This window comes from Sciurus carolinensis, chromosome 19, assembly GCF_902686445.1.
Source record: "Sciurus carolinensis chromosome 19, mSciCar1.2, whole genome shotgun sequence".
NCBI lineage: Eukaryota > Metazoa > Chordata > Mammalia > Rodentia > Sciuridae > Sciurus > Sciurus carolinensis.
Window position 1 is genome coordinate 12,897,336 of NC_062231.1, and position 27,864 is coordinate 12,925,199.

General features: G+C 46.6%; 2 protein-coding genes across 7 annotated transcripts in view; one reads left to right on the plus strand and one right to left on the minus strand.

The window, feature by feature from the left end:
* Positions 1-965, plus strand: part of Raf1 (Raf-1 proto-oncogene, serine/threonine kinase) — an 84,834-nt gene extending 83,869 nt beyond the window's left edge. For all 5 annotated transcript variants that reach the window (XM_047534666.1, XM_047534665.1, XM_047534667.1 and 2 more), the window contains one exon: positions 70-965. In XM_047534666.1, coding sequence (XP_047390622.1) covers positions 70-213 — 144 coding nt within the window. In that variant the 3' untranslated portion in view covers positions 214-965. The remainder of the gene's footprint in view (positions 1-69) is intronic.
* Positions 538-27,864, minus strand: Mkrn2 (makorin ring finger protein 2). Of its 2 annotated transcripts, XM_047534671.1 has the most exons (9): positions 27,733-27,864; positions 13,565-13,693; positions 12,231-12,412; positions 10,668-10,969; positions 9,277-9,491; positions 7,664-7,774; positions 2,070-2,214; positions 1,807-1,945; positions 538-1,503 (listed from the first exon to the last, which is right to left on the minus strand). In XM_047534671.1, the coding sequence occupies exons 1-8, from the start codon at positions 27,756-27,758 to the stop codon at positions 1,808-1,810; spliced, it is 1,248 nt and encodes a 415-aa protein (XP_047390627.1). In that variant the 5' UTR covers positions 27,759-27,864; the 3' UTR covers positions 538-1,503; position 1,807. The 2 variants fall into 2 exon arrangements, with proteins under 2 accessions (XP_047390627.1, XP_047390626.1); XM_047534670.1 differs by having other exon boundaries at positions 538-1,945.

Consider the following 27,864-nt stretch of genomic DNA (forward strand, 5'->3'; position numbering starts at 1 on the left):
GGGGAGGGCAGTGACAGTGGTGGCCTTGGCACCCCCAGCTAATTGGACCACGCCATGACCCCGTTTCAGATCCTGTCTTCCATTGAGCTGCTCCAACACTCCCTGCCCAAGATCAACCGGAGCGCGTCTGAGCCATCCCTGCACCGGGCGGCCCACACCGAGGATATCAATGCTTGCACGCTGACCACGTCCCCAAGGCTGCCCGTCTTCTAGTTGACTTTGCACCTGCGCTCAGGCCCCAGGCGGAAGGGAAGTCAGCAGGCAGCACCTTCCTGTCCCTTGCTTCTGGGGCAGAGCGTGTTTTCAGAGAAGCTGCTGCTAAGGACCTTCTAGACTACGCACAGGCCTTAACTTCGTGTTGCCTTCTTTTCTACCCTCTCTGGCCCTGGAGAAGGAAGCCATTCACCCTGCGGGCCTGTCCTCCCGCCCCAGAGCCAGCCTCCCATGCACGGGGGATGCTGATGGCAGTACGAGAGCTGCCCCCCAACCATCAGCTCAGTGAGCATTTTTAGGGCAAAAAGAAGTTGCTGGAGGGGAAGTAAAGGTTGTGGGGTTCTGGAAACCAGCTTCTTTTCAGAAACCGCGGTGCAGCGCCAGACAGTTTTGCACATGACTCACCAAACAACCCAGGACTGCGGAGATGCGCCGCCCAGAGGAGCCTGCTCTGGTACTAGAGAACTTGCCTGTCACAGCCGGAGATGTCCAGTGCAGAGGGTGGCTTTCTGGGCACGGTGCTCCGCCCTCCCATCATGCTGAGTTTCGTCTTCCAGGGGCTGCCCCTATGGGGTGGGCCACAGGGCCAGCCCCGTCTCTCTAGTCACATAATTGTGTATGCAAGGAAGCCAGGAATACAGGTTTTCTTGATGATTTGGGTTTTAATTTTGTTTTTATTGCGCCTGACAAGATACAGTTATGAATGGTTCCTCAATTATGTTATTTTAATAAAATAAATTAAATTTAGGTTTAATGGCTGTTAACTCCTTTGAAAGTGACCTGGAACCACAGCCTCAACGTCCCACTTCCCTCTAGAGCTGAATGAGTGGTGCAATTATGCTCTTTGTAATGCTTTACTGGTTATACAACTATAAAAATGAAGCAAAAAGCACTCTAAACTCAGTTAATCTACCCACACTGTAGAGATGCATTTTATAAAATAATCTACAGCATTTTACAAAAATAGATAAAATCCAGGTTTGTAACAAGTCTGTTCTAACTTGCAAGATTACACACATTCTTTAGTTAAAATCAAACTGATGTCAAGAACACACGGCCTCCGTTCCCAGAAGTGCTGCTGGGCCAGGGTTCCAGGTAGGAGATGGGCCGAGGACTGGCCATAGGCCTGGGCAGCAAAACCCTGACCGCCAGCTGCACGAGGCAACAAGGTGCCCGTGAACAGCAAGATCTGAGCAAGCTGTCCAAACACTCCAGGGGAGTCACCACTGAGGATTCCTTTGGTAAGAAAATTCAATCTGCTGCTTTAGGCCAGCTGCAAGTTTACTGTTTCTAAGGAGGAAAAAAAATCAATCAAAGGACAGGAGCCAGGTTTCCTTTAAAAGCCAACAGTCCAAACAGCTGGTCCCCTGAGAAGCTGCAGGGACAACTAAGATACCAACTATAAAAATAGTGATTTCATGTACTTATTAGGTTATTTTTATATGCTTCACTCTCCCAGGGCTGTAATAAGGGAGAGTGGTGGAGACCAAGGGTGAGTACAACCGCACTAGAGCCCAGGCGACACGCCGCTGCACACCCTGGCTCAGCAGAGTTGTGATGGGCAGAGCCCAAGATGCAGGGACAACCACTGACCCTAGGGTTCTGATGATTCCACTCCAGAGAGGTGCATGAAGAGGTCCCCAAGCTCTGTCATGTCAACATCTTCAGTGTTGGGGACCTGCCGGGTTTCTCGGTTTTCAATGAAATCCCAAAGCCGCACTGAATTAAAGAACTGGGGGAAAAAAAAAGCACACACAGGCCTGGTCATGCTAAAGGCAACAGGAAGGCCGCCAGCCACCCCAGCCTCTGCCAAAGCTGTTAGAGGGGCATGGGGAAGGGCCACTGGGGTCGCTTACCCTCACGGTGCCTTCCGAACTGAGCTGCTTCCGAGGTTTCTCCGGCTCTGCCAGCCGCCCGTCTGGGTAAGCATGGCGGTACAAGCATTTGCTTCCAAACGGGCAGGTCCCCTTGCCTTGCTCGAAGTATTTACAAGCTTTTTTCCTGAAAAGCACAAACATTTTCAATCAGGCAGGAAAATGCAGAGTAGAGGTGGGTTAACCACCTGAGGTGACAGCGGTCACCTCCCATGATAGGTGAGAGGCTGAGAGATTACGTGACCTGCCAGGATTCTGAGTTCTGGACAGCAGCCCACTGTCGTGCGCCCCTGAAGAACATCCACCTGCAGGGGGCGCTGTGCTGGGCGTGCTGCCGGCAGTGTGCCCCGAGCCCAGACGTGCCTCAAGTGCCAAGGTCTGAAGCTGGGCCACCTGCTCTGCTCAAATCTGCAAAGCACACCTTTCCTTTCCTCCTGCAGCAGTGCTGTCAAGGTGACCACAGGCTGTGACAAGGAGAGCAGTGGACTTCAGCAGATGCCCAAAATCACAGGCCTCGTCCCAATGTTCCTCGGCCCCATCAGCACAGCGTTGCTGAACGGATGAGACAGGTCTGTGGAAAGTTGTCCAAGTTCACAACTTCCTTCCTGAAGTCCTCAGAATTCTGTCCACGGACCCCACATGTTAAGAATCTTGCTCCTGAGGACACTCACTCTAATGAAATTGGGGACCGCCAATCATAAATGACTGACTGGAAGAAAAGGAGGCCTAAGAAACGAGAAGCCGGGCTGGGTTGGGGCTCACTGGTAGCGCACCTGCCTAGCACGCGTGAGGCCCTGGGTTCCACCCTCAGCACCACATGTGAATACATAGAATAAAGGCATCGTGTCCACCTACAACTAAAAACACAAAAAGAAATCAGAAACCATCGGGGCAGCTCAGGGTGAGAGGGCAGGTGACATGAGGGGGACTTGCTGGCCTGGATACCAGAGATGAAAATCAGATTTTTCAACAGCTCCCTGAAAGCAAGCGGGGCCCAAGTGGTCACAAGCTGGCCCCACCTATCTCAGGTTCTGTCCAGTGTGCCAGACAGCAAAGCTGGGGTCTCCCAGGGCACTGGCTCTAGTAAACTCATCAGGTTCAGAACTGTCCCCACAGTCCCCTGCTGCCTCCCACACAGCACTATTCTATTTCTTGGTCACCAAGACCAAAACCAAAACCTTAAGAGTTCACTGACTCCGTCTCATTCTCAGCTCACATCCAAATGTGCTTCTGATCACAAAGCACCCCGAAACATGTCCTCCCAGTTGCCACGTTGTCTAGGGCTGGGCACCCCCCTGCCCTCTTGGTCTCCCTCCCACCAGTTTCCAGGCCTTTCCTAGCACCTTAAAACAGCAAGTCCCCTCTCACCATCGTCTAAAGACCATGGGTCTAGCTGGACACAAGGCCTCTTAGGCTTTGGTCCATCTTTGTCCCTGCAGGTCCCACCACACCTTTTACGCATCTATTTCAACTCCAGGGACCATTCCCACTCCCAGGTGCAAAATCTGCACCTTAGGTCCCCTGTCATTCCAGCCCCCGCTATCCAGGGCTCGGGGCTCCTGCACAGCTTCCCATGCGTCTCAGACAGAGCCCAGCGCGTTGTTTGGCCTGGGCCACTCGGGAAGATCTCGCCAGAAAACCAGGATCATAACTGTCTGTTCTCCATCCCCCGGGACGGCTGGCTTGAAGGCCCTCAGTGGGTGTCCAGTAAATAGTGTGGAGCGCGTACAAACAGTCCCCACAAAGCAGCAAGGCAGGAACAATCCCAGGTCCCAGCACAATTTTCAGACTACTCTGGCAGAGCTCCACTGCCCTCTTGTGGACACACAGTGGGGTGACAGGAGAAAAATGGTAGGAAGGGAAAACAACAAAGAACCATTTTTAAAGGTAAATAGTTCAATCTTTGTATGGCCGAGCAAACTGTAACTACAAACAAGTGCTTCAGAAAGACAAAGAGAACCAGAAAGCTCTCGGGGCAGCAGACACCGGGAGGATGCAGTGGCTACAGTGAGGCCCACAGCAGTGCCACTCAGGCAGCTGGGACTCTGGGAAACCATCCTTCTGGCTTCAAGAACCAAAGGACCAGGGCTGGAATCCATCAGCCACTGGCAGCGAGGACATGCCCGCAGAAGGGCCTGAGGAGAAGCTTGACGCTGGCTGGGTGTCAACTGCCCAAAGCTGGATTAGCAGCATGTGGACCCTGAAATGTGGAGGCTCAAAGCAGGTGAGGATGCAGAGACCAAACTGAGATCCCCATGGCTGCCCTATTCCCCAGAGGAACATAACAGATCCAGACTCTATGACATGACACCTACAGTGTCAAGGATAAAATCTAAAATAATTGGATTAAGAACCAGAGACTAACCCCAAATGACAAGGACTTCAAAGTAGCCATAACATCTTAAAAAAAAAAAACAGAGCCCTATGGTACAATATGAAAAGGAGTCCCAGGAGAGAAAGCCTATAAGAACCAGGTGCAGAGGCACATGCTATAATCCCAGTGGCTGAGGCAGGAGGATTGTGAGTTCAAAGCCAACCTCAGCAACCTGTAAGCCACAGGCCATTGCCATAACCATAGGCCCTAAGCAACTCAGCAGGACCTTGTCTCTAAATAAAATATAAAAAGGGCTGGGGATGTGGCTCAGTAGTTAAGTGCTCCTGGGTTCAATTCCTGGTATAAAAAAACAAAAAACAAAAAATGGGGTAGAGGAAGAAATGCCCAAAATGTCCTTAATTTGGTGAATGACAAATACAGAGTTTCAAAGAATACCAAGCAGTATTGTAGGAAGAAACTAAGCAAAATGTCCAAACACCAAAACCAGGACAAAGAAAACCTTGAAAGCAAATGGGGGGCTTGAAGGGGACAGCACCTGGAGAAAATGACAAGGGAACTCCTGACTTCTCAGAAACGAGAGGCCTGAGAAACAAGGGAAGACATCTGCAAAGTGCTGAGGAAACTACAGTGAGAGGAGGCGAAGGCAGAAACAGACCTATCAGACCAAAGTATTAGATAAAAACATCCTTGAAGAACAGAGAGGGAAAAGCCAGGCCTTTGGCACACACCTGCAGTCTCAGTGACTAAGGACGCTGAGGCAGGAGAATCACCAAATTCAAGGCCAGCCTCATCAAGTTACCGAGACAACAGTCTCAAAAATAAAAACGGCTGGGGATGTAGCTCAGTGGTAGTGTTCCCCTGGGTTTAGTCCACAGTACCACAAAAAAAGCCATTTATGATAAGAAGAGAATTTATCACAAACAGAGCAACAAAAAGTAAAAGGCAGTTCTTGAGGGTAAAGGAAAACAGAAGGAACTTCAGTCACCTCTCGGTGTCCATAAAATTGGTCCCAGGATTCCCCCTGGACAGCATTGTATTGACATGAGCTCTGCACATCCTGCCACATACACTTAAGTCATCCAGGTTATTATGATATAATGTCAATGCTGTGCCAACTGTTGACACTAAATGACTAAACAACAACAGGAAAAAAGGGAGCTGACTGTGTACGCTGAAGGAGAGAGCATCAAAACTGTCAAGATCTGGGTAAATACCAACATTTTCCTCTTTCAAAAAACATGTTTAAAAAAATATACATGTGAACATAATTCACGTGCATTTTACCTACAGCACAAAGGCAGGAGGCTGCAAGAATATGAATTCTGCTTGGGAAGTTAAGAGTTACTATAATCCCTAGTAAAAACATTTTTAAAAACAGGTTAGGGTTGTGGCTCAGTGGTGGAGCGCTTGTGTGTGGCCCTGGGTTCGATTCTCACTAATGCATATGAAGAAATGAATACAATAAAGGTCCATCAACTAAAAAAATTTTTAAAAAGAAACAGGTGAAGCTGGCTAAGTGTGTGGTAGAGCACATGCTTAGCATTCACAAGGCCTTGGGATCTATCCCCAGCTCAAAAATAAAGGGTGGAGAGGGGTATAAACTAGAGACTGCATGTTTAAATGTTATTCTAAAAAATATCCAGAACTGTCACTATTTGGAAACGGCACACATATCCATCAATAGGAGAATGTGAGCTGTGGAGGACAGCCTGTGCGGTCGGTGGCTCTGACAGGTATCATGGCAGTGGCTGGAGGGGTGGCCCCCAAAGACAGTCCAACACCTAAGCCCTGGGACCTGAATGTCACCTAATTTGGACAATGGTCTCTGCAGATGTAACTATGAGACCACAGGAGAATCCCAAATAGCAGGAAGGTCCCAAATCCACCCGCTGTCCTTGTAGGAGGCAGAGGGTGGAGACAGAGGCACTGGAAGACAGAAAAGGTGATGCTTCACATGCTTTACAGTCAAAGGACACCAGGGCCCACCAGCAGTCAGGGCAGGTGCAGACTCTCCCTCAAGGGCTCCAGAAGGAACCAACCCTACCCACACCTGGGTCTCAGGCTTCCAGGCTCCAGAATTGTGAGAAAATAAATTTCTGTGGTTTTGATATACCCAGTTTGTGGAAAATTGCTAGAGCAGCCCAAGGAAATTACAGCACTGTGGTTCAGCTGAGTAACACTTCTCCTCCTACCAGACTGTTCAAATCCCAATATCCCGGCACGTTAACACGGGCAGCTGCACACAGCACAAACGTGCTGAGCCCTGGTCCCCACCCCACAGCAACAGCAAGCCTGCTGGTGACAGGGCTCTGCACGTTGGACAGCAGTACTGCCTCCTTCTTTCTGGGTGGTAAACCCACAGGACACCCCCAAAAACAGAGTAAATTGGTCAATAAAGAGGGAAGTGCACAAGAAAAATGGAAAGTGGTCATGCTGGAACTTTCTCTCCCACCATCTCCAATCTGCCAGCAGTTCTCCAGACAGACCCAGGACTGGGCTGCTCCACTCCCTCCTGCCCTGGTGCAGGCCACAGCCGTCGCCTTCCTGGGTTACCACCTGGCTTTCCTGGCCTCCCCACTTCCACCTCTGTCTTCTCTTTCAATATGTCCTCAGATCAGTCAGAGATACTGCTCCAGAGTATCGATTAGATGTCACTCCTCTGATCAAACCCCAGGATGGCTTTCCACCCACTCAGTGACCTGTAAAGCCCCACTGTCTGCCCCTCTCATCTGCTAGCTAGGCAGGCTCCTGCCTCAGGGCCTTTGCAGAGACCACTCCCTCCATCCAGAAGGTTCCTCTCATGTGCTTTGAGTCTTTGCTCAAAGGCCACCTCACTGAGGCATTCCAGGGTCTCCTGCACTGAGACGCAGCCCTCTGCACTTCCCACTCGCCACCACTGACCACCTGCTAACGTATCTCTACCCCCCTTGTCTCATTTGCTCCGATTCCTCTTACTCTGTGTGAGCTGTGCAGGGCTGGGACTTCTGCTGCTTTCTTTGGTGCTGTCCCAGTCTGTGATATGGCAGATCAGCTGGTCACTGCTGAATGGATGAACAGTCACAGATGCCAAGTCCACCTCAGCCCCACAGACCAGGGTTCTTAGTGGGCGTTGCTCAGCTTCTGGCTCTTCACACCTCATTCATCTTTGCACCCCAGAGCTTCAGGAAGGCCCAAAAGCCGGGACAGAGGCCAACACCACAGCCAGGCAGCACCAGGTCCCGTCTCAACTCAAAGCACTTACCCCATTCCCTGTTTGAAAGCTTCAATCAACTCGTTCTTTTTATTCTGATCTTCTACCCAATACACGCTTGGAATTACGAACTCTGATATCACACGGCACTCTGGGCAAGACCTGAAATAAGAACCAGGTTAGTATCACGTTGTGACTCCTGGTCACACTCAGCACCACTTGCTCAGCCCAGTGTCCCAGGGTGTTTCCTTCACCAAAACTCCCAACAGGTGCACCTATAATCACCTAAGAACCTGATTTACTGTTAAGAAATAGGTTCCTCTCACCCATAAAAAGAACCCAATTTTGAAATAAGCAAAGGATCTGAGTGTTAAAATAGCTAATAAACACATAAAAAGATGTTCATTATCATTAGTTACGTGGGAAATGCAAATCAAGTCCACACCAAGGTATCTCTTCACTCCCACTAGGATGGCTCAAATCAGAAATAAAGACAAAACAAGTACTGGTAAGGATGTGAGGAAATCAGAACCCTCTCGACTGCAGGCAGGAGGTACAGTGAACAAGCCGGCCCTTTGGAAAACCACCTGGTGGTTCCTCAGTTAAACGCAGTTACCCTAAGACCCAGCAGCAATCTCAGGAACACACCCAAGAGAAATGGAGACATGTGCGCACTCAGGTATCACAGGAACACACTCCCCACAGCTGAGGAGTGGAGAACCCCAAGCCCGTCAGCTGATGAGGCCAACAACGTGCCCAGCGTTCAATGGCCTACAATTTGCCCACAGAAAAGAATGAAGTGCTGATCACCCAACCACAGGGACGAACCCTGAAACAGGATGCCAAGCAAGAACCAGTGACAAAGGCCAGAGTCTGTGGTTCTGTTTAGAGGAAACATCCAGAATACACAAGTCTGTAGAGGCAGGAACGAGGTTAGTGGCTGTCTAGGACTGGAAGGTGAAAGGAGGGAAGTGGCTAGAGGATGAAATGTTCCAAAATTAGGCCGTGGTGACGGCTGCACTCACCACACCAAATCCTACCCCCTTCTCCACAAAGGAGCAGTGCAACTGCACAGACGTGCGACTTCAGAAAGTTACGACCTCACCGTGCCTCAGCCTCCTGTCTGTGAAATGCAGAGGACAGGAGGGGTCTCTGAGCGCATGAAGGGGCTGCTGCAGTACCAGGCAAGCAGCACCCACCCCACACGAGCGCCTCCCCTGTCCCATTGCTGCCAGAGCGCACGGCCCATGCCAGGCAGAGTGACACCTTCACAGGCACGACTCCACGCAGACCCCACGTCTCCCTTTGTTTAAGGTTAAAAAACCTGAAGCTCAAAAGGTTACCAGGCAACTGGCTTAAAGGCAGACACACATTACAGTCAGTACTGGACCCGAATGCAGGACGGGAGGTGGAAAGTGGTCAGCTACACTCAGCCCCTCCTCACAGGTCACCTCTGCTGCCTCCACCCTGGTCCCGAGTGGTTGGCAGGAACTGTCACCTACCTTTTAGAAGGAAAGGTGCTTGAGCTCAGGAAGGGGAGTGACAGTGCCCAAGTGTGCACAGGCCCCTCCGGTTACTCTGCACTGAGACCCCTCTGGAGGGCAAGGGCAGGTTCGATTGGACGAGGAGGCCCACGGTGGGAGCGAAGGCCCGGCAGCACTTACTTGATGATTGGGTTTTCAAACTGCTTGGCACACCTCCACTGCCGGATGCAGGACAGGCAGTATGTGTGGTTGCAGTTGGAGAGAATCCCAAATCTCCTCTCAGAGGCGGACGCCTTCTCCAGGATCACTTCCATGCAGATGCTGCACACCTTGTCCTGACTTGCCTGGAAGGCAAAGGCCGCCTCCATCTCGTGCTCGAATGTCGACATGCAGATCTGTAGCAAGAGGAGGGAAACCGCAGGTCTGAGCCCCAGAGAGCAGCAAGAGCCCCAGAGTCGCTGCAGCAATGCCACCACAGCCACAATGGAAGGGCAGGGCAAGGGGGGGGCTGCACAGAGCCCAGCAGCCCCGCACTTCAGGACACAAAGAGGACCTCCAGCCACCCTGCCTCTCGGGTATCTCAAGGAACCCATAACATACGGTCACCTCTAACTTAGAGTCGAGACCACAGAGGCCTGCAGGTTAGGAGCACTGCTGTGGGTGGCAGAGCGCCTAAGGACTGGGCCCTGGCCTCCTGGCTCCTCTGGACACTGCCTCCCCCACGCTGAGCCATGCCAGTACCAGGAATGCTCAATAATGAGCTTGAGATGAGACAAGCCCACCGCCCAGTCACAGGAAAGCAGCGCAGCCCCCCAGGAGAGCGATGTGAGGAGCTCCTCAGTTCACCACGTGCCCTGAACGCCTCCTCTGTGCTGGACTCAGTGAGGGCCAACAGCAGGCCTGCCCAGATGCAGCCTGCAGCGCACTGCAGGGCACTCAGCAGAGGTCCCGAATCCTGCAGAGAAGCTCCCTCTAGGATCAAGGCCCACATACCACAGCCTGCTCCCACTGGCCCTGAAGGCTGCACCATCAGGTCACATGGCCCACAGAGGGCACCTCTAATGTGCGTGGTCAGCACTGTCTAGGCCTCATCAGGGTTTAGTTCACTTCAAGTAGCTTGGTGTCTATCACCGTAGCTCTCAGCGTCCCCCCATCTCTGTGATCCATCCTTACACCCCTGGACTGAGCACACAGCCAAAGAGAGTCCACGACAAGGGCACCTCTAAGCTTTCAAGACAGCTAGCTGGATCCCCGTCACAGTGATGTGCAAACCTGGGGAGGGAGGACGTCGCACGTGCAGGGGGTGGACGGACACACACACACAGGCCTCAGTCCTGAGCTGGCTCTCTCTAAACCTGCACTGCTTTGCATTTTGATGCCCCTTCATTTTCTCTTTATCCTAAATAATCAAAAATTGACAAAACGACAACAGGAAAGAGAATCTGCAGGTAGGATGCAAACGCACCAGGGACGGTGCAGGTGGCACTGGCAGGAAGACTGATGCCATGGTCCTGTCACCTGGCGCAGTTCAGATTTCTTAAGCTGAGTCCAGGTCAAGGATGTGACTTTACCTTCTCGTGGTCCTTCCTTTGCTCGGGGTCGAAGGGGTGCAGGACTCGCAGCCTGCAGATCTCACACATTTCCCCATGCAGGTAGACACAGGCATCCCCAAACCGGCACTCCCCAGCAGCAGCATAGGGACACAGCGGCTCGCTGCTATAGGAACTGCTGGCCTCCACGTCGTCCAGGCCGCTCCTGATGGCGTCGAGGTAGGAATGGGGCTTCACCTCCAGGCTCGTCTGGGGGTCACTGCAGCTGCCTAGATTACTCACCAAGCTTGGGTGAGTCTTCTCCTCAGCCAGGCCAGAGAGATCTTAACACAAAACACACAGTACACACACGGGTGAAAACCGGCTGCGTCTCTAGGTATGCCGCCAGTCCAACCAAACAGACCAGAGACTCCAACCTAAGAGCTCCACACCTGGGAACAGACAGCAAGAAAGTAGGCCAAAAACGAAAAATAAAGGGAATAGATTTATAATTTAAAAACAAACAAACAAAAAACCCCAACCAGTCAGGCATGGTGGTGTACGCCTGTGAGCCCAGTGACTCTGAAGGCTGAGGCAGGAGGAACACAAGTTTGAGGCCAGACTGAGCAACTTAGCAAGACCCTGTCTCAAAATATAAAACAGAAAGTGTTGGGGATGTGGCTCAGTGTACCAAAAACAAAAGCAAAAAAACAATAAAACAACAAAACCAAAAAAAAAAAAAAAAAGAAAAAAGAAAAAGAAAAAAAGTGTAAATGGCCAGACCAGACAGGTAGCAAAACACAACATATTTATACAAAAGAATACTAGCGTGACGGTTTGAAAGTGGCTTACCCTGAAAGTCAACACATGGACCCGTTAATACTCGGCCCAGAACACAAAGGTAATTAGAATGAGGCTGGCGGAAGGCAGGTTCCTTTATACCAGTAACACCCTCGACAGCTGAACAGAAGTCTAGAGCACACCTCGGGTTCTGAAGCCAGTGTGCCGTTGGCTCTGCTCTGCCACCTCTTCTCCTGGGAGCCTCCCAGACAAGGTGCTGCCTGAGGATGGAGTCTGCTTACCAGACACGGCTCAGTGCCAAGAACTAGAACCCCTCGCCTGGGGAGGACTGGCCAACACAAAACACTTTTAAGATGTGGAGCCTTCTCCCTCCCCAAGCCCTGTCCCAGACTCGACATTCCAACAGTGGGACCTAAAGCACCACAGCCTGGTTGGCACAGCACCCAGACTGGGCTGACCCACGAGGCGCACAGTGAACACACTCTTCATCAGATTCAAAACAAATGGTTCGACTCTGACTCATTCTCACCCACAGACAGCCCTGGGAAGATGGCAATTACAGTGACAAAAGATCATTTTTTGATTTGGAGGTCAAATGGGAACAGAGTGAGGCTGTGGGCAAAGGGACAAATGTGCGATGCCAGGGCTCTGTAGCCACATGGAGTCCGTTCTCAGAACAGCACGTGCGGACCACTGGCAGGTCTGAGGTCAGCAACCTCCTGACATGTGGAGGTCAGAAAGGAGCACCGAGGACAAGCGAGGCAGCTTTTCTAAGAGAGGCAACAAAGGCTTCTGCTCACTCACTTCGGTCTCTGAGCACCAACGTTCTCTTCTCCCGCTTCCCAGGCTCCTGGGACTGCGTTTTCACAACAGATGTGGTGAGGTCGGCAGAAGGGTGAGGACTGTGGAAGCCTGGGGAGGGCCCAGCATGGGGCAAGGGACCCACAGCCCCAGCAGCTGCAGCCGAGGGCCTCGTGTGATCGTATCTAAACAAAACACACAGCATGTCACGGACACACTGCACGCACACGTCACCCGTGCTCCTGGCTCCCAACACCTGCCTCTGCTCCACTTGCTAAAGTGGGCGATGAGACGATCTGTTCCCGTAGTTTGAACTACAACAGGCTGAGCTAGATTAGTGAGGCCAGCCTAGGCACTGAGAGGGACTGGTACCCTTGCTACTTATCACACAGATGCAGAGTCCTGTGGGACTCCACAGGAGCAACACCAGGCTCCAGACACCTACGGAGCCTGAGAGTTCCAATGAGGTATGGAATTGAACCTCCCACCACCTGCTCCTCAGCGTCCCCTGGAGGGGTCTTCTAGACCACCTGTCTGGGACAGATGCTGGCAGGGGAGGCAAGGCGCCTCCACCATCACCCACTGCAGGCGGCAGTGCAGGAAGCTCTGCGCCCAGAGAACAGCTGAGCTCTGCACCACAAAACCACCAACAAAGCGGGTGCAGAGTACCTGCCTATGATCCCAGCAACTTGGGAGGCTGAGGCAGGAGGATGGCAAGCTCAAGGCCAGCCTGGGCAACACAGAGAGACCCTGTCTCAAAATAAAAATTTTCAAGGGCTGGAGATGTAGCTCAGCAGTAGAGCACCCCTGAGTTCAATCCCTGTAACATTAAAAAACAACAAATCCAGGTTTTTAAAGCTTTTCCTCCATCTACTTGCCCAAGAAAGACTGTGCATAAATGCTTACTGCAGGGATACCTGTACCAACAAAACCAAAAGCCACTTAAATTTCTAACAGAGGAATATTTTTTCAATGATGGTAAATTAACATTACGAAACATAAAAATACAGTGAGGAGATAAAGTAGCACCATAGGAAAATGCTTGGGACATACTTAATGGGGTGAAAAGCAAGATACAGAATCTTAATTATATTGTGAATACAATTACCTAACACTATAGTCCTAAGAATTAGGCCTGAAAAGTGACTTTGAAAAATTAAAAGTAGTCTTAAAGGGTACCAAAAAGTGAGATTTTTAAATTATTTGCCATTCATTCTTTTTGAAATATTGTCAAATTAATTTTAAATTTAATATTTCCTCTCATCAACACCTAGTCTCCAAACGCAGGAATGGACTTCCTGCTAGTGTTCCAGTCAGAGTGGCTGCGGGGTCCTTGCCTGCACCGCGGTCCGTAGGCGCAGTAGCCCTTCTGGTAGTACTTGCAGATGGTGGATGGCTTGCTGTTCGCCAAGTCATGTGAGAACAGGCACTGGCTGCCTTCCCGACACACGCCGTGCATAAAGTACCTGAAGAGACAAGCACAGGACACTGCTGGAAGCATACTTGCTGTGTGTGGGGTGCTAGGCCCTGTGCTTGCTGGGCGAGCACCACCACTGAGCCCAGTCCCCACTCTACTCTATAAGATCAACATATTCTTAAAACTAGCACACAAATATCTGCTAAGCCTATGCCACGTATCAAGGCTGTCTTAGGCCCTGGAGAAACATGTATTTTCTTGATTCTAAGACAAAGTGATTTCAGATCCACCACAATGACTCAATGATGACTTTTCTGAAAGAAAAATAAATGATCCCAAAAGTTTCTATCTCAAGAATATCCCAAGTTAGGTGTATTACATATGCAAAATGTAAGTCTCAACTGAGAAATCTCTATGAAAAGCTGCTCTCCTGCTCTTATGGAGTTCTTAAAGGATATGATGGTAATGGACTCAGGGACCTGGGCTTAGGATGCAGCTCTGCCACTTACAGTCAAGTTATGAACCCACTTTCCTGGTCCCTGCTACCTTTATCTATAAAATGAACATTACACTGCCTCCTTCACTGGGTTGCAGTGAGAATCAAATAAGACGGTGTGACAGCAAAAGATGTTTTTGAGCTGGGCGTGGTGCCACATGCCTATAATCCCAGCAGCTTGGGAGGCTGAGGCAGGAGGATTGAGAGTTCAAAGCCAGTCTCAGCAAAAGCAAGGCACTTAGCAACTCAGTGAGATCCAGTGTCTAAATAAAATACAAAATAGGGCTGGGGATGTGGCTCAGTGGCCCCTGAGTTCAATCCCTGGTACCAAAAAAAAAAAAAAAAAAAAAAAAAAAAAAGTATTTGAGCAGGGCACGGAGGTGGCACAGGCCTGTAATCCCAATATCTGCTGGAAAAACTTTAACTCAAATACTGTGTGTTTGCTGATGTGACTACACAGCACACAAAACCCTAGGTTTTAGTTTTGTTGTTTTGTTTTGTTTTGGGTACCGGGGAACCCAGGGCTTCACACAAGTCACATACTTGTCAAGGCTCTATCTCTGAGCCACACCCTTGACCCCAACTACCAGTTTGTAGGAAATACAGGAGATTGGGAACAAGTTAAGACATCCTAAGGAAGCAACCAGATAAAGTAACAGAAGAGGCTCTATGTGGGACCTAAGCCTGGTCTCTGCAACAAGAAAGTGACATGTTTAAAAAAAAAAAAAAAAAAAAAAAAAAAAGGGCGGGGAGGGGGGCTGAGTTTAAAGAAGAGTTTGACAGTTTCTTAAAAACATAACCATAAATCTACCACATGATCCAACAATTCCACTCCTAGGAGTTTACCTGAGAAAATAAAAACATGTCCAAATACCCGTTATGTGAATGTTCACAGCAGTATTGTTCATAATCCAAAAGTGAAAACACCCAAATAGCCATCAACTGATGACCAGGTAAACAAAAGTAACACGGACATACAAGGGGCTGTTATTTAGCCATAAAAGCAATGAAGTACTGATGGACTCACGTACAACAGTGAACTTTGAAAACATCATGCTACATGAAAGGAGCCAGACACACAAGGCCACATGTTGCTGATCCCGTTTCTATGCAACAGCAACACTCAGCTGCTAGGGAATGCAGCTCAGTGGTAAAGTGCCTGCCCAGGAAGTACGAGGCCCTGGGATCAATCCCCACCCCCCACAAAAAAAGAGGAAAAAGCAAATCTAAAGGACATAAAGGAGACTAAGGGCTGGGAGACGGTAAATGTGGAGTGCTAATGGGTACAAGGGATTTTGGGGGAGCAACGGAAATATACTAAAATTTAAGTGTGGTGATAAAAATCATAGGAATATATACTGCCAACAGGCAAATTCTTTGCATGTAATTATACCTTAATAAAGCTGTTAAAAGCAGGGGAAGTGGGGGCTATGAGAGGTTAGTAGACAAGACACAAGGGACAGAATAACCCGGTACAATATTTAGCGCTGGATTATATTCTGGTTTAGTCCAATTAGATTAGCTACAATGAAAATGTATTGAAATGAAAAGTTAAGATTGTTAAAAGAGCAAATTATAAAACAGCAAAAACTAATATTAAAGTGGTGTAGCTGCTATGGAAGTATGGTGGTTCCTACAAAATTAAAAATATGATCAAGCAATGCCGCTTCTGGGTATACATACAAACAACTGAAAAGAGGTCTCAAAAGTATCTGTACACTCATGTTCACAGCAACATGACTCACAATAGCCAAAAAAATGGAAGCAATTCAAATGTCTACACACAGAAAAATGGATACATAAGTAGTAGTGTGTACATATGACAGATTATTATTCAGCTATAAAAGGAAATTCTGACACACCATCACATGGATGAACCTTACGGACATGCTCACCGAAATAAGCCAGTCACAAGACCAATATGGCATGCTATCAGTTATATGAGCTCCCTAGAATAGTTCAATTCATAGAGACAAAAAGTAGAATGGGGGCTAAGGGAGGGTGGGGGGATTGTTGTTTAATGGGTACAGAATTTCAGTTTTACAAGACAGGAAGCTCTCAAGATTCAGTTACACAACATGTGAATATTCAACAGTAGAGAATTATAAATTTAAAAACGGTTAAGATGGCAAAGTTTATGCTCTTATATGTTATTTTACAATAAACAATTTTAAACCAGAATATACAGGATGATCTCATTTTGGGAAAAAAAAAAAAAAAATAGGGGCTGGGGATATAGCTCAGCTGGTAGAGTGCTTGCCTCACATGCACAAGGCCATGGGTTCAATCCCCAGCACCCAAAAGAAAAAAATATATATATATATGTATATATACAATAAATGTACATATGCAAAACATTTAAAAAATTTGAAAAACTGGGCAAGGTAGCACAAGCCTGCAATCCCAGCAATTAGGAGGGCTGAAGCCATAGGACTGCAAATTCAAGGACAGCTTCAGCAATTTAGTAAGACCCTGTCTCAAAATTAAAAGTAAATGGGCTAGGGATGTGGCTCAGTGGTAATAAAGCACCCAGGGTTTAATCCCCAGTACCATAAACAGAAACAAAAGCCCTGAAAAAGATATATACTAGACTAGTGGTGGTCCTGCCGGGCACAGTGGCCCAGTAGCTTGGGAAGCTAAGGCAGTAAGATCTCAAGTTCAAACCAGCCTCAGCAATTTACTAAAGCCCTAAGCAACTTAGCCAGACCCATCTCAAAAAAAAAAAAAAAAGGGTGGGGGCGGGGAGAAAAAAAAAAAAAGAGGTGGTGATCCCTGAGCTGGGGTGTAGCTCAGTAGAAGAGTGCTTGTCCACCATGAGGCCCTGGATTCCACCCCAGCACTGAAGGTGGGGCGGGGTGGGGGGCAGGGAAGTAGGGATCCTTGAGGTTAAGGTATATATGAATATTTTTATTTGTTTTTGTTGTTGTTTTTGCAATGCTGATATTAGCAATGTTGGCATTCTACCAAGGAGCCATGTTCTCCGTCCCTGGTAGGTAGTATTTTTATCTTGTTGGTTTTGCTGAGCTGTACATTCTAACATTTTTACCATGAACATACATTGTTTTTGTAATAAAGGTTGTTTAAATTTCAAAAATTATCAAGACAATCCAGTGCTGTCAAGGTTGTGGTTTCTAAAAAGTATATAAAATGCTCAGTACAGTACCCATCCTATTGTAGGTATCAAAAACAGTGCAGCTTTTACCACAGTCTAGGAAGTCACTGACAAACTGCATCAGTGACAGTGACGGATGCCCTCCTGCAGCACAGGCCAGCTACTGCAGAAGGGAGGAAACACAGCAAGGACAGCTCCAAGGGGCAGTCAGAGTCTTAAAGAAGGAAGTTTGTAACAGAGGGGGAGCCTGCGCTAGAGAAGGAAGACAAGTGAGGTACGGGAGGGTGGGCAGTCCTGCTGAGAGACAAGGCTGGAGCATGTCTTTGAGGAGCTGGCCGTGGGCAAGAGGCCCTGGCATCAGCTGCAGTGCCAGTGTGTCCGCCTTAAAACAAGCCCTGATAAGCTCAGGAACCTGCAGGAGCTAGTCTTTAGAGATTACATCAAATAGCAGCACAGGAAAGGTTCCCTGGAGCTGGGGGGTGGAAGAGAGTCTGGGCAGGTGGAAATGCAGGGAGGAGACCATAGGGGCTTGTGCTCAGGCATCCACCCTGGGAGGCCTTGAGGAGACACAGTAGAACAGTCCGTTTATTAAAAGCTAAGGATCTGGCCATGGAATTCCTTTCTGTGAAGGAGTTTTATCTGTGAACTCAGGTTTTAGGTCATTAAAAAAATTAAGGAAAATTTCAAACATCTAGAAAAACAGATGAAGTCCTAAGATGGACCAGCACAGGCTTCCATGCCACTGGGCCTGCCTGGTTTCACCTCCTCCCCTGCTCCCCAATTCCTCTTCTGTAAGGAGGGGTAACACACATGATCCCCGAAAGGACACTGTGGACAAAGACAGTCCTCCCTCCTTCTGCACAAGGACATTATAAGGAATGTATGATATTAAACCCCATGAGCTTTAGGACGTTTTGCTAGGTTCAGAGACTGGAATCCTGGTCTTTCCAGGCAGCCCTGACCTTGCCCTATCACCCTGCCTTTGTGCACATGGTGGCCCCTGTCTAACAGTCTGCATCCCATTTCCACACCACTAAATCATCATAGCCCACCTGCCTCCACGCGCCAGCATGAGTCTTGGTTGATTCAAGGAGCCCTCACACACCCTTCGGGCCCACAGATTCACTGGCTGGGTGTGCCCAAGCCCCACAGTGCTATAACACTGAAGACCCAGACCTAAGAGCAAGAGCTCTTAAACCATGGTATCATCATTTGGGTCTTCTCTAGAAATGTAGCCAGGTACTCCCCAGGAAATAGCCCCTTAAGAACTGACCACTACTAGCAGGTCTATAATCTCAGTAACTCAGGAGGCTGAGGCAGGAAGATCTGTTTTACAGTTTAGGCACAGTGAGCCAATTCAGTCATTTAAAGAAATTTTTGGTTTTTGGCAAGATAGTATCATGCTATAGTCTTTAAGTCACAAGTCCATTTTTCATCTTTGTAGACTCACAAGTTCAAGGCCAACTTAGCAACTAAGCAAGGCTCTTAACAACTTTTTTTTTTTAATTATATGTGTATATTTAGTTGTCAATGGATCTTTTATTTTATTTATTTATGCGTGGTGCTAAGTATTGAACCCAGGGTCTCACACATGCTAGGCAAGCACTATACCACTGAGCCACAACTCCACCCCTGTTAAGAACTTTCTTAACAGAAGAAAATGTAGGGCCAACTCTCCATCATGTCAGCTTAGGAACCAACTCCCTCAACAAGACTCCTAAAGCACAAGAAGTAAAAGCAAGAATCAAAAAATGTGATGGTATCAAATTAAAAAGCTTCTTAACAGCAAAGAAAACAATCAAGAAGAGTCTGCAGAATAGTAGAAAATCTTTACACTAGCACCTTAGAGCATTCATCTCCAGGATAAATAAAGAACTCAAAAAACACCAAAAAAACTAAATAAACAGAGAAACAAGATGTATCCCATTTGTTTACAATAAAAATGAATTTAAAAAAGACTAAATAATCCAATAAACAATGGGCAAAGGAACTGAATGGGCACTTTGCAAAAGAATATGACTGGTCAACAAATATATGAAAAAATGCTCAACATCTATAGCAATTAGAGAAATGTAAATTAAAGCTACACTGAGATTTCACCTTGCTCTAGTCAGAATGATAATTATCAAGAATACAAGTAACAATAAATGTTGGTGAGGATGTGGGAAAAAAAGATACACTCATACATTGCTGGTGGGACTGTAAACTTATACAATCACTCTGGAAAGTAGTATGGAGATTCCTCAGAAAACCTGGAATGGAACCATTGGACCCAGTTATCCCACTCCTCAGAATACACCCAAAGGACTTAAAATCAGCATACTACACTGACACAGTCACATGAATGTTTATAGAAGCTCAGTTAACAAAATGTAGCTCAGTGGTAGAGTGCTTGCCTAGCATGTGTGAGGCACTGGGTTAGATCTCAGCACCACAAATAAAGGTACTGTGTCAATTCACAATAGCTAAGATATGGAATCCTCAACAGATGAATGGATAAAGAAAATGTGGTATATATACACAATGGACTATTATTCAGCCCTAAAAATGAACGACTTTATGGCTTTTGTTGGTAAATGAATGGAGCTGGAGATTATCATGCTAAGTAAAATAAGCCAATGCCAAAAAACCAAAACCGAACTATTCTCTCTGATATGTGGATGATAACACACAGTAAGGCGAGGGAGGAGGGAAGAAGTTCACTGGATTAAAAAGGGGAATGAAGGGAAAGGATGGGGGATGGGAATAGGAAAGACAGTAGAATGAACTGGACATAACTTTCCTATATTCATACATGAATACACTACCAGTGTAACTCCACATCATGTACAACCATAAGAATGGGATCCTAATTAGAATAAGTTATATTCAATGTACATGTCAAAATATACACCCTACCGTTATGTATATCTAAAAAGAAGAAATTAAGTTTTTATTTTAAAATGACAATACCATATTTAAAAACAAGGGGAGGGAGCCAGGAATGTGGCTCAGTGATAAAGCACCTCTGGGTTCAATTCCCCAGTACCATGACCATTAGATCAGACACTGTTCAGTATAAGGCTGGTAATGTCTACTTTAAGCAGGGGAGAGACTAGCTGAATGGTAGGGTGCTTGCCTGGCATGCATGAAGCCCTTAGTTCCATCCCCAGCAGCACAAAACAAAAACAAAACAAAAAAATCCCACAAGCACAGCAAGGAGTAACCACACGTTGATTAAAAAAAAAAAAAAAAAAAAAAAAAAATTCCTTACAATAGAGTCTGGGGGTGTCACTCAGTGGCAGAGTAACTGCCTAGTATGTGTGAAGCCTTGGTTTAGATCACCAGCTCCACAAAAACAAAAACAAAACAAAACAAAAAAACAATTTCTGGGCTGGGGTTGTGGCTCAGTGGTAAAGCATTTGCAAGCACATGTGAGGCACTGGATTCAATCCTTAGCACCACATTAAAAAAAAAATTTATTAAAAAAAAAAAAAAATCTTAAAAAAACAACTAAAGAACCCTCAAAATTTCCCTAAATGACAAAAGTGGCTAACAGTGCCTAAACTGTAAAACAATGTGGTTTAGGCCAAATACCTGCCTTCTTCCTGGGAGACTGGAACTTTGTTACATACTAGACAAAAGGTGCCCAGATTGGGCACTGATGCAGTTTACCAAGTCCTCCAGGCACATGGTGTGACATTTCCATTGCTGGGGGAAGTGTGTGCTGTGTGCCCCTCTTGCACAGACTCCTCCAGACTCTGCTGTATCTCCCTCCTACATCACAGTAATAATCTTGACTTTGGTACAACTGTGTGCATGAGTCTGGATATAGGGGTGGTCTTGGGAATCCCCAACACTGAGATCTAAACAGTTTGACAGTTCTTTTTGTTTTTTGAAATGGGGGTCTCCCTATGTTGCCCAGACTGACCTTGAACTCCTGGACTCAAACAATCCTCCTGCCTCAGCCTCCCAAGTGGCTGGACTACAGAACTCTGCCAATACCCCACTTCATAATTCTGTTTGATAAGTGCTATTGAAGACTGAAACATTATTTCAATCATCCTCAAACATGGTAATCTTTGATCTCTCAAGGTTCAAAAAATAAAGTCAGTACCAACAGGCAAGACTGCAGGACAAAGAGTTATCAGGATCAATAAACTCATAAACTTGGGAAAGAACAAGTTCAAAGTGGCTACATAAACAGTTCCACATAAATGAGAACTTCAGATTCTTCTGGAAGAAGCAGACCAGATTTCCTGAAAGAACCAGAGCAAGCAGGGTGCAGTGGCACATGCCTCTAATACCAGTGGCTTTGGAGGCTGAGGCAGTAGGATCACAAATTTAAAGCCAGGCTCAACAATTTATAGTGAGACCCTGTTTCAAAATTTTAAAAAGGGTAGGCGATGTGGCTCAGTGCTTAATCAACCCTGGGTTCAATTCCAGGTACCAAGAAAAAAATAATACAAATAAGAACCAGAGCAGACTAACAAAGGCCTTCTACTAGAACGAATTTGTTAAGCAGGTGGGGCAACAGGAAAGACTGTTTTAGGTAGTGTCCTACATGGATGCCTTTTAGAATTAAACTAACCACCTTCCATAAGTCCTACTCAGAAGACTAGATTTCCAAACTACACTAATTATCTTTTCCATTAAAAGACCAAATAATTAACTGTCAACCAGAGCATCTAGTTAGATTTGCCACTTATATGCTGGTGACTTCATGCAAGTCATCAGGCTAAGATTTAAAGCAGGTTCAAAAATAACTTCTAGACCACCATCACTGCTTTCAAGAAAGGCAAGTGTAAAACAAGTGTTATGTAAGAGAGAATGCCAGCTCAGTCCTATTTTTGTAGCCTAAGTCACCACTTTCATTCCCCAGTGAAAAACCAAATCTTGAGCACATTCTGCATATCCTCTGGGCATCCTTGCCATCTGCTTATAGCCATTCCTCTTCATCTATGCTACACTAAACTTAATCTAGGCCTCCTCCAGTTGTACTGTGTGATAAATTCCCAAGTGCTCAGCTCTCCTGATAGACAAACCACCCCTCATACTAAGAGGACTGAGATGCAGATTTGTGGGGGGCAAGAGGACAGTGAGGATGGGGAAAGCACGTAAGTGGAGACTCAAAGTAAGGAGGTTCTTTACGGGAGACAACTCCAAAGGGCTGTTACCCTGAGTGACCCCAAAACACAGTATGACTATTATACATTGCAAAGGATATCAGGTTCATGACTGGTCAAACACCGTCAGCAGCCATAACCAAGAGCAGAGTCAAACCATCAATCTGATTTCTTGCAGGTCTTTCAATGGTGCCTCTAGCAAAATACTTTGGCAACTCATTTCCAAATATATGGGTAATCTGCATTCTCAGCATCATTCTTCTTTACAGGTAGCCTCCCACATATTCTCATAGGCTGAAATGTTTTGACTGCAGTGCTTACAACCCCAGATGCCTTGAAGGGGAAGGGAGTAAACTTTAGGTATGGTGGTAAGCTTCAAACACACACACAGATCAGAGGATCAGAGGTGGGGTCAAGTATGGTGAAGACACTGAAGCCACACAGCTTGCTATGTGATCTTGAGTGAATTACTTACATCTCCAAGCTTCAGTTTTCCCATCTGCAAGAGGATTATAATAACTACTTACTTCATGGACTGCTGTGACAGATTACTGCCAGTTTAACTCAGACAATGCACAGAAGTGCTTAGCCTAACACACAGTCAATGCTCTAAGGGCTGGAGATGTAGCTCGGTGGTAGAGTGCTTCCTAGCATAGCGAAGTCCTAGGTTCCAACCACAGCAACACACACACAAAATGCTGCCAGGCACAATGCTGCATGCCTGTAACCCCAGGGACTCAGGAGGCTAAGGCAGGAGAATCACAAGTTCAAGGGCCAACCTGGGCAAAGTAGACTCTTGACTCAAAATACAAAATAAAAAAGGATGGGGATGTAGCTCAGTGATAGAATGCACCTGGGTTCAAGCCACAAAATGGAGGGAGCACTGCTCTAACATGGTTTGCTACTATTATTTTTTTAATCTACCCTGAGGATTTGGTATTACCATTCTCACTTTACAAAGAAACTGTGACATAGGGGTACCAGGATCAGCGTCCTGAACTTCCCAACTCTGGAGTTCAAGTTCTGCCACTAACCATCGCCAACAAGATCCCCCGTGTTTTGTGACTCCAAAGAATCAAAAGTTCTAGGCCTATCTTAGGAGAAATTCTAGGACTTCAAATAGGAATCTGAGATGAAGGGAACCTCTATCATCCAAGGATGGGAAAAAAAATGGTTCTGAAGCTATAGTAAGGACCTGCACCAAGGTTTTGTAAACAGACTGGAAGACGTAGGGTGATGGTTAGGGGACAAAAATCAGCAAAAATGACCCCTGGTTTGAGATTTTGGAGAGAGTGGCATGTTAAGGAATTGGATGACTGACACCATGGCCACAAGAGCAGCTATTCTCAAGATTCCAGGCAATATATATAGTGTATTTGTCACTTTAAGTCTGGGCATCCTGGCACTTGACAACCATCTCTTGGGAGAGACATTATGCACATTAGAATGCGAGTAAAACTGACAGTTGGTCCTGCTGCCATTCAAATAATCAAACACACTGTGTTTCACAGGCAGGAACGCAAACCTCAAGACACTTTGCAACCTGAGAAAAACTAAGAAAACATCTGAGCACCTGCTTCAGTCCAGATCCACAAATCACAACTTGAGTATTTTCCTCTAAATTATCAATGTTTGGAGATTATGCTTTTGTGAATAAAACAAAGTGAGAAAAGTTTTTCCACCATGAACACACTAATAGAAGCTTGGTATTCTAGATAATATTGCATTTTTTTCCCACCTGATATCTATTCTGCTTTTTATTTGGCAAGACCTAACTCCTCCTCACCATTTTACAAGTACATTTCTTTTCCTTTCTACATGTTCTTGTGTGAGTTGTTCCTTCATAGGAGCATACTAAAAGCTGAGAAGACCTGCAGTAAACAAACTCTCATTTAGCATGCCCACAATTATCTGGAAGCCATACAGTCTATAGGTGTGTGGAGAGCAGGCTGTGCCCTGCTCTAAGCTACTCCACGATGAGAACAGCAGTTTTCAGACTGTGCCTAACCCTGAGTTACTCCATTTTACAAAGCAGTAATTTGCCAAAGCTACTCCATTTTGAGTATAAGTGCTGAGACAGAATGACTCTACACCTTGTTGTACAAGAAGCTACCATCTGCCTAGCACAACCATAAGGTTCAAATTGTGCTTTAACACTGAACACCTGTGGACTTATCAAATTAAATCAGAAACACATGGATGCTAGGCACATCAAACCCATATCAGAAAAACCCAGGCCCATGAGGTTATCAAACATACTAGAATACTGAATGAAGCAATCTCCTCACCTGACATCCATAAAGGGAGAAAGCACCCCAGGCCTGGACACAGCAGCACCCTGACCCCTTCACCTGGTCACCTGTCTCAAGCTTTGCCTAGGAAAATCACTACAGTGACCAACCTTCATTTAGCATGGCTTCTCCTGCCCCTGACAATGACCCAAGGTCCACTTCAAGTTGACATTCTGCAAATGACATTCCAGACCCTCTACCTTGATAACTCTGAGGAAATGGTTGTAAAAAAAACACCTCATCTGAGGCTGGGGATGTGGCTCACTGGTACAGCAACTGCCTGACATGCATGAGACCCTGGGTTGATCCCCAGTACCACATACTCACACAACAAAAACCTCAATCCCAGTGGCTCAGGAGGCTGAGGCAGGAGGATCACAAGCTCAAAGCCAGTCCAGCAACTCAGTGAGGCCTTAAGCAACTTAGAGAGATCCTGTCTCAAAAATAAAAAATCAAAAAAGGATTGGGGGGGGGGGGTGGCTCAGTAGTGAACACCCTTGGATTTAATCCCTTGGGCCAAAACAACAACAAAACAAATCAAAACCTTTACATGACCACCTACAGTTGATGCCCTGCCTTTGTATCCAGGTCTCTTGCCTCTGCTCTCGGTTCAGATTCCTAAAATGCTGTGGTCACCTTAACCCTTTCTGTAAAAAGTAAAAAAAAAAAAAAAAAAATTGGAATAAAAACTTGAGACTACCCAGCTCATGGCTATCAGTTGACCCACAAGTATTCAGTGAATTACAGTCACTGAAAGTGATATAACTTATGAATTGATCATTATTCAATAAATTGTGACACTGGAAAGAAACATGTTTGGCATATCTTAATAGCATAGCTTGACCAGGACAGAGTATGAACCCTAATGTCACACCTCTGCCACTTAGAAGCTGAATGACCCTTCAATGCTGAGACTCACTTTCACAATCTGTGGAATACATCTAGCTGCTTAATGGACTACACACTACTCCATTAACACAGTACCTAAAAGAAGCCCTAGCACATGTAAGCCCAACAAACATGAATTAGTAACTAGCAGAAGTTACTAATTCCTTTCCAACATTCCAACACACTTTTAGTTTATGTAGCAACATCCTGCAGGACACCCTTGTTTGAGAAACAAAGCTTTCAGCTCAGGCTACCTCCAAGTGCAAAAGGTGAAAAAGTTAAGATGATCATTATTTAAGTTCTTGTTCTTGCACTAAGATGTGAAAGTCTTTCTCAGCATGTTTCCTTATCTATACAAGGAGATACTACACTGTGTTGTGGTTCAATTACAAAGTATAATTTTGTCCACCATTTTTGTGGACAAAATTAAGAAACAGGTATGGGAATGGTTGAATTAAGCTATGAAGTAAGTGGAGGAATACAGAGGTTTTTCTAGGTAGCTATAATCTGCTTTGCAGTGCAAAATGACTGAGGAACCCTTCCTCCAATGGGAAATGTTACACAACAAAAAATAAGTAAATTCACTTACACAGTTGTCACAAAAGACCTGCTAGTAAAAACAACCTAGCAAAAGTACTTTTACAGACAACAACTGCGATTTTTTGATAACTGCTTAACATAAGCCACTTGGACTTGGGTAAATTAGTTAATATCTAACACTAGGTTAAGTATCCTTTATCCAAAATACTTGAGACCCAAAGTGCTTTGAATTTCAGATGCTTTAGGATTTGGGAATATTTGCCCCTACATAATGAGGTATCTTGGGGATGGGACCAAATCTAAACATGAAATTCACTGTTTCATATAGATATTACCCTAAGGGCAATTTTATATTATGTCAGTACTAAATTGACACAAGAAAAAAAAAAATTTCATGGTGTGGAAATTTCCATTTGTGGCATCAAGTCCAAAGTTGTAGACTTTGGAACACTTTGAATTTTGGATTTTCAGATTAAGAATGCTCAGCCTGTACTTTCCAAGACTTCAATTCAATAGGACTATATCTCAATACCAGTAAGCCACAGAGTTTACCAAAGAATGAGGGTGTTACACAACCAATTTTTATTTCAAAGTAAGTCACAGCATAGCCATCTGGTTTTCTGTTTTCTACAAGAAATCACCCCATACCGTTTATTTCTGCTCCTCAATGGGTCTCTTAGCAAGATAAAGGAAATCACAACCTCTTTCAGTCTCCATTTCCTGCACGGCAAAATGGGAACAATATCTGCTTCCAGGGGTCATTGTGAAGCTAGCAAAAATAAAGAACTTGGAAAGAGGGCAACCCGCCTTTAATCTCAGCTACTCAGGAAGCAGAGGCAGGAGTATCCCTGTTGGAGGCCAACCTCATCAACTTGCTAACAAAACCCTGCCTCAAAAATAAAAATTAAAAGAGTCCTGGGGGTGTAACTTAGTAAAGCGCCCCTGGATTCAATCCCCAGCACCAAAAATAAAGATAATAAAATAAAATATAACCAGGCGGGGATGTAGCTCAGTGGTAGAGCACTAGCTCAGCATGTGCAAGAACCTAGGTTCCATTCTCAGTTCTGAAAAGCAAAACAACAAAAAATTGGGACTATGCGCTTTGCTATTCTTCACAGGATTCTTATTTTCCACAAGAAGGGCTGAAACGCCCTTATTATTTTCCACATGATTCTTACTTGCTAACTCTCTGCAAGCTGATGCAGCTGCAGTCTTCGAACTTGCGAAGCGAAAGCGGTTTTCGAAGCCCCAGTTTCCTCGAGGCCCTTAGAATCGATTAACAAGCTGCTCCTGGGTGGCATCTGCACCTGTGAACAGCCTCGCGTCCCTTCACTCAACCCCTAATCTCCTTTTCCAGCCAAACTGCAAGCTCCACGAGCCCCCCGCGGCCGAGCCCTAGTTAGCACGTCCGTCCTCCCAGCCCACAGGGACCCCGTTTCCCACTCGCACAGGAGTGCCTCAGCCACGGACCCGCCGGACTCCCGGCTCGGGCTACAGCGCCAGCTCCGCTTTCGAAAGCCTCAGAGCGAACAGCTGAGGAACTTTCCCTGAGTCCCAGTCTCAGTTTCCCTGGCGTCACGACTGGGGCGCTCCGCTACCGAGGGCTCGCGAGAGCGGCCCGAAGTGGCGTGGCGCTCTCGGACGCCGCTCACTGACCTGCAAGTGACCTGCTTGGTGCTCATGGTGGCTAGGCTTGAGGGCCGTCGTCGCGCTGCTGCCTCCCGCTGCCGCCTCGGCCTCGGCTCGGCCCATCCTGCGCAGCCGCGTCACGTCGGCGCACGCCGCCCC